We start from the raw sequence: 10192 nt of genomic DNA, 5'->3' as shown, positions 1-10192 counted from the left end.
CAGGAAAACAAACGGATTTGTCTTGGAGAGGATTAAACCAAGATAATCCTTGGAGGCAAGGATTCTGGGGCTTCGTCTGACATACTTTGGACATGTTGTCAGGAGGGAAGGGTCCTTGGAGAGGGACATCATGTTTGGGAGGGTTGAGGGACAACGCAGGGGGGGAAGACCCTCTATGAGATGGATTGATTCGGTGACTGGGGTAATAGGGATGGGTGTGTCAGAGGCGGTGCGGTTGGTGCAGGATAGAGCAGGGTTTAGGGCTGTTGTGCATAGGGTCGCTATGAGTCGGAAATGACTCGACGGCACATAACAACAGACAACAACATATGGTAAATGTTCTTTATGATAAAAAGGTGGTTACCTCCAAGATTATAAACTATTGACTTTTATAACCATAAACCATCATTATTTTCAGTATTTTGTTGTTGTTACATACCATCAAGTCGAGTACAACTTCTAGTGACCCTATTAACAAAAGACCTGTGTCTAGTCATGTTCTGTGCCATCCTCACTCTTTCTGACACACAAGATCCCACTGTAACACTTAGACAATCCACCTGGTTTAAGTGGTTTCCTCTCCTTCACTGATCCTCTATCATCCCGCACATCATGTCCTTTTACAAGGAATAGCACCTTCTAGCAATATGTCCATAGTATATGAGATGAAGCTTCATCATTCTTTTCTCCAAAGAGTACTCTGGTTGCACCCTCTGCAAGACATTTCTATTCCTTCCCTTGGCCATCCATGGGATGTTCAGTGTTCTCCTCCAACATCAGAGCTCCAAGGCATCAATTCTTTTTCTGTGATCCTTGTTTATTGTCCAGGTCTTGGATGTATAGTGAGTAATCAGAAAGACTATGGACTGAATCAGATGCACCTTAGTCCTTAAACTCACATCACTATTCCTCAATAACTCGGAGAGGTCCCTAACTGCACATTTTCCTAGAGCAATGTGTCTCCTTTCAGGACTGCTTGTGCCAAGGGTATTAATTGCGGATCCAAGCAAGATGAAGCTGTTGACAGTTTCAATCTCCTCTCCATCCATAATGACACTGCCTTTTGGTACAGTGGTAAGAATATTTGTTTTCTTGATATTGAGACACAATCCATTTTTGGGGCTGTATTCCTTCATCTTCTATAACAAGTGCTTCAAACACTTCTCACAGCTAACTAGGTTGTGTCATCTGTATAACACAGGTTATTGATGAGTCTCCCTACAATCCTGATGTCCCATTACTCTTCATAGGGTTCAGCTTCTCAAAAAAATTTTTTCAGCATATAGATTGAACACGTATGGAGAGAGAATACATTCCTGATGCACTCCCTTCCCAATTCCAAACCATACAGTGTTCCTCCGCTCGAGTCATACAACAGCCTCCTGATCCAGATATAGGTTCTTCATGAACACAATCAAGTGCTCTGGGTTCACATTCTTCTCATTATCAGCTACAATTTGTCATGATCCACACAGTCAAATGCCTTTTCATAGTCAATAAAGCACAAATAGACATTCTTCTTTACTAACTTGAATTAATAGCCTTTTGACATTCCTAATATGGTTCTGTGTGGTCTGTGACCTATTGTAATGTATTTCAGACCGGATAGTAGTAAGATTAGTGTTGGGATGAGTATAAAGAGGAGTGGTAGTGTGGATAACATGTTGGACCTCATAGAAATAAGTTTTGTATTTTTGATGTTGTCAGTAGAGACAGTTTCCCATTTTGAATTTGGTAAAGTTGAGATATGGCCATCCTCCTGTGGCCCTTTCTCTTTTTACAGATGGATATCATAGACGTTTTTTGTATTAAACCACACAGTAGAACTCTCATGCATACTGGAAAAGAGTATACTTTTCTGTACCTTTATCTATACTGAGCTAACATAAACATAATAGTGGTTATATGTATATATGTTTTATATGTGCATATGCACATAGCATAAATGACAAGTGGGTATAAAATTTCATTGGAATATATTTACACTACTATACTCAATGCTATTGAACCAGTTTCTACTCATAGCTGATTCTCCGTTGTTTCTAACACTGTTAGAAACATGGAAAGAAATTGCCCATTTTTCTCTCTTGGAGCAGCTTAAGTATTTGCACTGTGAGAGGGACTTGGCCTTTGAGTTAGCAGCATGACTTTTTTAAGCACCACACCACCAATAGATGAAATTTTTATATATATGTATATAATATGTTGCATTAAGCCTAATTCCCTAAAATAAGTCTTATAAATCACCTTCTGCACACACACATGATAGTGTTGAGAGTAATAATAAAATCTTTGATATGTGATTTCAATCCTATTATGTGAGACATATCCAGTTTCCCTTTTTATTTAGCCCTTCATACAGTAAAAAATCTATTAAAATAAACCCTACAACTGAGAAAATTCCTATAAAATAAATATTACAATGAGTCAGTGAATAACAGTTTATCGTCCTCCTTAATGTTTATAAGTCTTTCTGGTAAGATAACATGATCTAGAATTTTAATCTAGAGGAAATAGCGTACTTCTATCTTTTATTTGCAATCATTATTTAGAGAAGCAATGTTGGGAGTAATTTATTTCGTTTTTGTTTGTTTTAGACTTACATTCTATGTCAGTATCACAGCACATTTTTCACCATTTAATGTCATAGTACCAAATCTCATATTCTTTTATTTTTATTGTTTTCTGTTTGGTTGGTTGGTTTTGATTTGAGGAAATGTATGCAGTCATTTGTAGTAGAGTATTTCTATCCGGCATCAACTGAAAATATTTTTGTTCTGAGTATTGCAGTAATGTAGTGGCAACACTGTGAGTGAATGAAAAACAACTTCAATCAACATGGCTAGTGTTCATCCTGTCCAGGGGAACTGAGTCATTATTATAGCTAAGGAAGGGAGTTGATAAGACTGAATTTTTAACCTATTCTTGTATGTTGATAAAATAAGTCAAATGTTAAGCACACAGTCCAATGGAGTAGAATAGATATTAACCCAGAAATATCTGGTACCCATGTACCTATTGTCAACTGATATTCAATAAGGAAACAAAACCTAACATATGGGGAAATTAAAAACAAAACAAAACACAAACCCCTTCAACAAATTATATTGGCAAAAATGAGACTGCTACTTGCAGAAAGTTGAAGCAGGATTCATGTCTCACACCATACACAAAAATCAACTCAAGAAGAGTCAGAGACCTGTGAGTAAAGCCCCAAACCATAAAGACCATAAGAGATAAAAAGACAAAACTTACAAGGCTGAGCCTATGATATAAACAAGGTGACAAATGCAACCAGAAATATACAGTCTGGAAAGGATAAAGAGGATGAAAAGGATCGTCTAAAGATTAAATCCCTGTGTGTATCAAAAACATTTTCCAACAGAGTGAAAAGAAAACCTACTGAATGAGAAAAAAAAGAAAACCCAAACAAACAAAACCCAACAATAACAAAACACCAAAAACGCACACACCAAAAACCCCACAAATATTTGGTAAGAAAATCTCAACCGAGGGTTTTATAACAAAAATTATAGAATATTACAGGGCCTGCAAAAAAACCCAAAAAACCAAAACCGAAAAAACATCAAACAACCAGATTGATAACCCAATTATAAAATGGACAAAAGACATGGAAGACATTTGTAAGCCAACAGACATGTGAAGAAATGTTCAAAATCACAGGCAATAAAGCCACCTATGTGGAAATTAAGTAACTCTCTGATAGAACAGGATAAGGTTATAAAAGAAACAAAGAATGAAATTAAAAGATTCCTTGAAACAAATGAAAATGAATCAACTCTTCTTATATCATCCTTATTCATTGTCCAGCTCTCTGATGTATAGCAAGTAATTGAAAAGACCGCGACCTGAATCAGACAGTTAAGTCTCTATACTGACATCATTGGCCTGGAGAGGTCCCAACATCAGATTTTCTCACTGAATTTTGTCTTTTGATATCCTGGCTGTTGGGACCAAGAGTGTTGATTGTGGAGCCAAGCAAGCCAAAGCTGTTACCAATCTCAATTTCTTCCCTGTATTTCAAGATGGCTGCCAATTGGCTCAGTGATCACAGTCTTTGTTATCTTGATGTTAAGTTTCAATCCATATTGAAGGATATAGTTCTTGACATTTTGTAGCAAATGTCTCAGGTCGTCCTCAGTTTCAGCAAGCAAGATTATATCCAGTAGCCCAGTTTACTGGAATGGCCAGATACAAGATTTAAATGAAAAAAAAATCAGTGAAATTTCTCTACTGCATCAAAGAACACAGAAAACAAACAAACAAAAAACAGTATCATTTACAATAGCCAAGCAAAAGATGAAATATTTGGGAATCAATCTAACTAGAAACACAAAAGGGAGCCCTGGTGGCTTACAAATTGCATTGCCAACACAAAGGCAGGCAGTTCAAACCCAAAAGGTACTCCATGGTAGAATGATGAGCAATCTCCTGCCATGTAATTTACTGCCTCTGAAAACCAGCAAGAGGGTCAGTTCTTGATGGTACAAAACAAAAGAGACTTAACATACTTTTCTGAGGAAAATTAGAAAACATGACTATGAGAAACAAGAAAACTTAATTAAATAGGTAAATATTTATTATTCTTGGATAGGAAGATTCAAGATAGGAAAATTATAATCCTACGAAAGTCATCTACATGTTCTGCATAATCCCAGTATTGATGCCAAGCTCATTTTTCAAAGAGATGGGGGGGGGGGAATGGCAAATTTATTTAGAAAGACACCCAAACAAGCAAAGCTCTCCTGAAAAAATAAAACGTAAGTATAAGGAAGAACATTTTTTTGATATCAAAATCTGCTACACAGCCATAGTAACAAAAACAGCATGGTATTAGTACAATGACAATATGTAGACCAAAAGAATAGAATTGAGAATCTAGAGATTAATCCATCAACCTATAGTAACTTAGTATGACAGGGAATCAAAACCTATTAAATAGGAAAAGACAACCTCTTCAACAAATGATGCTGACAAAACTGGACATTTACCTGGAGAAAACGGAAATAGCATCCATATCTACACCTTACACAAAAATCAACTCAAAATGGATAAGAGGTAAACTCCAAAACTATAACAATCACAAGAGATAAAATGGGACCAAATTTAAAAGCCCTAGCAGAAGATCAAGGAATACAATCTTCATTACGGATTGCATTTCAATTTGAAGAAAACAAAGATTCTTACCACTGAACTGACAGACAACATCATGATGGATGGAGAGGATATTGAAACTGTCAACCATTTCATCTTGCTTGGATCCATAATTAATACTCTTACTATCAGCAGTCAGGAAATAAGGAGATGCATGGCTCTGGGAAAATCTGCAGTTAAGGACCTCTCCAAATTATTGATTAGTAATGATGTCAGTTTGAGAACTAAGGTATGTCTGATTCAGGTCATAGTCTTTCTGATCACTTGCTATGCATCTGAGAGCTGGATGATGAATAAGTATAACAGGAGAATTGATGCATTTGAGCTATAGTGCTGGAGAAGAACACTGAACGTCTCATCGACGGCCAAGAGAACAAACAGATATGCCTTGGAGAGGGTACAGCCAGAATGCTCTTTGAAAGCAAAAATGATAAGACTTCACCTCACATACTTTGCGCATGTTGCTAGGAGGCACAATTCCTTGGAGAGGGACATGATGATTAGAAGGATGGAGAGTCAGCAAAGGAGAGGAAGACCCTCGACCAGGTAGACTGACATGGTGATGGTCATAATGGGCTCTTGTGCATCATACATCAGGATGGAAAAGGATAGAACAGGGACATTCAGATCTTTTATTCATAGGATTGCTATGAGTCTTGCTCAACTAAAGGCACCTAACAACAACAACAACAAAGCCTAAATAGGCTTGCAAATATAGCCAGAAATGCACAACCCAGAGAAGAGAAATTTGAGATCTTCTCCTATTTTTACAGTAATGGTCTTATGCACTGTTTGACCTTATGAGACTGAGTAGTTCACTCAGCATAATGCTCTTCAGTCTCTCTTAAGTTGTATAGTATTTTTCAAAATTGTTGATTGTGAGTGCTACATAGTATTCCATTGCTGTGTGAATGCACCACAGTTTCTCCCTCCAGTCAGTTTTGGTTGGACATTTGAGCTTTTTTTTTTTTTTTATTCTTGTGATAGTGAATAATGTTTCTATAAACACTGGTATACAAATCTTGGTTTGTGTCTCAGTTCTAATTTGTTGTTATTTATTGCACTGAGTTGAGCATGACTCAGTTCTAATTTACTTGGGTATAATTTTAGTAGTGGAGTAGCAGGGTCTATCCAAGGGGGGAAGAGGTGGGAGCAAAGGGGTGAGGAAGGGTAGAGGTGAAATCCCAGGGTTTCACAATTTGGTGTATGGAGGGAGTGGGTAAAGAAATGAGAAAAATCCATCAAGGACTTGAAAAGGCAGAGTCCAATGATGATCAATTTTATAAAACAAAACGCATCTAAATGATTGTATTAAACACAATGTGAATGAAGAATACTGTGAAACACAAGTATATGAACATCGTAAGCAAACCAATACAAAATAAAAAACGATAAGAAAGAATTGTTACCTTTTAAAAAATTATGTCTTTGTGAATCGAACCTTTTTCTAATAAGGGGAAAAACTTTACAGACTGGAAAAAAATATTTGACCAGGGTCTCACAACAAAAGTTTACAGAATACTACAAGGCTTCCACAAGACTATTGAGTTAAACAAAATGGGCAAAAAAGCATGAAAAGACTTCACAAAGGAAAACTTCATATGGTCAATGAACACACTCAGAAATTGTAAAATTATTGACAATAAAAGAGATGAAAATCAGAAAAGCAATAACAATAGCAAAGCTTAACAAGCTAGCAAGCAGTAAATTTTGGAGTGATGCAGAGATATTGGAATCCTTACACATTCTTAATGAGTTTCTAGAAGTGTAGGACTGTAGATGACAGTTTGGCATTTCCTTAAAAATCTGAACATAGCAATCCCATATGACTTACCTATTTCATTGCTAGGAATAGACTCTAAGGAAAACTGAGACTCCAACAGAGATATGTACACTTATGTTCATACCATCATTCACAATAGCAAGAAAATGGAAATAGTAGAAACATTCATCAACTATCTGGCAATTAAAAAAAGAAAAACAAAACCAAAATGATTGTCCATTCACACAATGGACTATTATGCAGCACTGAGGAAAAACAATTTTGTAAAACACTATAACACATGGGATAATCTAGAAAGCACTATTCTGAGTGAACTAACTCAGTATTATAAGGATAAATATAGCATATATAACATATAAATAGAAGGACAACTGAAAAAGATGTGTATAAATACCAACAAGAGAAGGAAAAGGGGGAAAGAGAGCAGAAAAAGGGGAAGGATGAAGATCACTAGGATAGCAAAGTTTAGTAAGGTGAAGGAATGGGAAGGATTAAATGGGGATTTGAGGGGATGAGGTAATAAAGGGCATTATGATGTTACTGTTGTTGTTATGTGCATTGAGTCACCTCTGACACATAGTGACTCTTTGTACACTAACTCTGAAATCTGCCCTATCCTGAGCCAACCTCATTGTCTTTAACAGAACTAATCCCATTTCTCTAGTCACTGAGTCAATCTATCTCATCCAGGGTCTTCCTCTCCCACACTATCCCTCCATCCTTCCAAGCGTGATGTCACTCTCCAACAACTTGTCCCTCCTGGGCACATGTCCAAAGTATGTGAAATGGAGCCTCAAAGTCTTTGCCCCCAGGGAGCAGCCTGGTTTCACCTTTCTAATAATAGACATAGGTCAATAATAATTATATAAAATACATTGTATGAGCAAGGACTTGAGGTCAGAAAATCAAAAGGGCAGAACTCGCTCAGCATTTCTTAAGCTGAAGGAACTGAAGAACAAATTCAAATCTCGAGTTGCTATAATCAAGAATGCTTTTGGCAGAATGTTAAATGATCCAGGAAGTATTTATGAAAACCCAAGAGCCAACATCGTTCTCAACAGAGAGAGGTTAAAAGCATTCCCTCTAAGAATAGGAACTTTGCAAGGATGCCCACTCTCACCTCTCTTATTCGATATTGTATTGGAAGTCTTAGCGAGAGCAGTAAGACAATAGAAGGAAATAGGAGGAATCCAAATTGGCAAGGAGGAGGTAAAATTATCTCTCTATGCAAATGATATGATAGTATACCTAGAAAATCCTAAAGAGTCAGCAAGAAAACTATTGGACGTAGTTGACCAATTCAGCAGAGTAGCAGAATACAAGATCAACATACAAAAATCAGTTGGGTTTCTCCACAGAGACTAAGAGAATACAGAGCTGAAGCTAAGAAAAGCAATACCCTTCACAATAGCTAATCACAAGATAAAATATTTGGGAGTAAATATAACTAGAAGCACAAAGGATCTATTCAAAGAAAATTACAAAACATTACTACTACAAGAAACAAAAAGAGACCTGGAGAAGTGGAAGAATATCCCTTGCTCATGGATAGGAAGACTCAATATTGTGAAAATGGAAATACTACCAGATGCAATTTACATGTTCAATGCAATCCCAATTAAAATACCAATCCCATTCTTCAAGGAGATGGAAAAGGTAATCTCCGGTTTCATTTGGAATGGAAAGAAGCCCCAAATAAGCAAAGCACTCCTCAAAAAAAGAAAAAAGGTAGGAGGCATCTCACTCCCTGATTTCAAATCCTACTACACTGCTGTGGTGGTTAAGACAGCATGGTACCGGTTCAATGACAGACGCATAGATCAATGGAATAGAATTGAGAGCGCAGAAATCAGCTCATCTACATATGGTCAAATGATTTTTGACAAGGAAATGTAATCAGTTAAGTGCAGAAATGACAGCCTTTTTAACAAATGGTGCTGGCAAAATTGAAAAAAATATCTGCAGAAGACTCAAGCAAGATCCACACCTCACTCCATATACAAAAACCAACTCAAGGTGGATCATGGACCTTGGACTAAAACCAAGGACTATAAACTTCATTCAAGAAAAGCTTGGAAGAACTCTAAAAGTCCTAATCCACAACATAAACAGTCTTCCAAGTATGCTGAAAAATCCACAACCTGATCCTGAGCGTCCTTCCGGCACTGCTGCTGCTTCTGGCTTCAGGTTTCAAGATTATTTCGTGGAGCTGGAGCATTGGCCGCTCAAGCCTCGAGGGCCCGCAGTCCCAATGGCATCGCCGTCGTGCTCTCGATGGTGTCTGGCGGTGGTGTCCCTACCGATGATGATCAGGCGACAGGGTTGGAGCGGGAGGTCATGATGGCTGCCCGGAAAGGCCAGGATCCGTACAATATGCTTGCTCCAAAGGCAGCTGTAGGCACTAAGGAAGATCCTAATTTTGTTCCCTCCATCACCAATAAGCGAATAGTAGGCTGCATCTGTGAAGAAGACAACAGTGTTGTGATCTGGTTTTGGCTACACAAAGGCGATGCACAGCGATGCCCTAATTGTGGGACCCATTACAAGCTGGTGCCCCACCAGTTAGCTCACTGAGTGAGCCCCTAATTGTGCTCATGCTCCCACTGACGTAGTCTAAATGTGCTGGAATGTTTCCTTCTTTCTAATAAAGACTAGCCACTGCTTTGGCTCCTTCTCCCATTTAAAAAAAAATATCTAAAACCAGGAGAAGATAAAATAGATGAATGGGACCTTCTAAGAATCAAATCCCTATGCGCATCCAAAAACTTCTCCAACAGGGTTAAAAGGGAAGTCACAGACTGGGAAAAAGTGTTTGGTAATGACATGTCAGATAAGGGACTTATATCTAGAATTTATAAAATACTTGAGCACCACAACAAGATAAAGTAAATAATCCAATTGAAAAATGGGCACAGGATATGAATAGACACTTCACCAAAGAAGACATTCAGATGGCCAACAAACACATTAAGTAATGTTCAAAATCCCTAACTCTAAGAGAGATGCAAATCAAAACAGCTATGCGATATCATCTCACCCCGGTCAGAACAGCAAAATTTAGCAGAACAGCAAGCAACAAATGCTGGCAAGGCAACCACTGTAGAAGGTTGTATGGTGTTTTCTCAAAAAGTTGCAAATAGAGATAGCATTTGACCCAGCAATTCCACTACTGGGAATATATCCCAAAGAGACCATAACTGACATCCAAGCAGATATATGCACACCCATGTTTAT

At 37.6% G+C, this 10192-nt stretch overlaps 1 protein-coding gene across 1 annotated transcript in view; it reads left to right on the top strand.

Annotated features, from left to right (window-relative positions):
* The window catches only part of LOC102870544 (cytochrome c oxidase subunit 5B, mitochondrial-like), a 58027-nt gene extending 48495 nt beyond the window's left edge, over positions 1 to 9532 (top strand). Inside the window, exon 2 of the mRNA XM_006888606.1 lies at positions 9146 to 9532. Within this exon, the coding sequence (XP_006888668.1) occupies positions 9146 to 9532 (387 nt within the window). The remainder of the gene's footprint in view (positions 1 to 9145) is intronic.
* The last annotated feature ends 660 nt before the right edge of the window (positions 9533 to 10192 follow it).

Source organism: Elephantulus edwardii, unplaced genomic scaffold (genome assembly GCF_000299155.1).
Source record: "Elephantulus edwardii isolate Elephantulus edwardi_28Jun2011 unplaced genomic scaffold, EleEdw1.0 scaffold00069, whole genome shotgun sequence".
Taxonomy (NCBI): Eukaryota; Metazoa; Chordata; class Mammalia; order Macroscelidea; family Macroscelididae; genus Elephantulus; species Elephantulus edwardii.
Note: the sequence above shows the minus strand (reverse complement) of the source record. Positions and strands in the feature narration are given on the sequence as shown.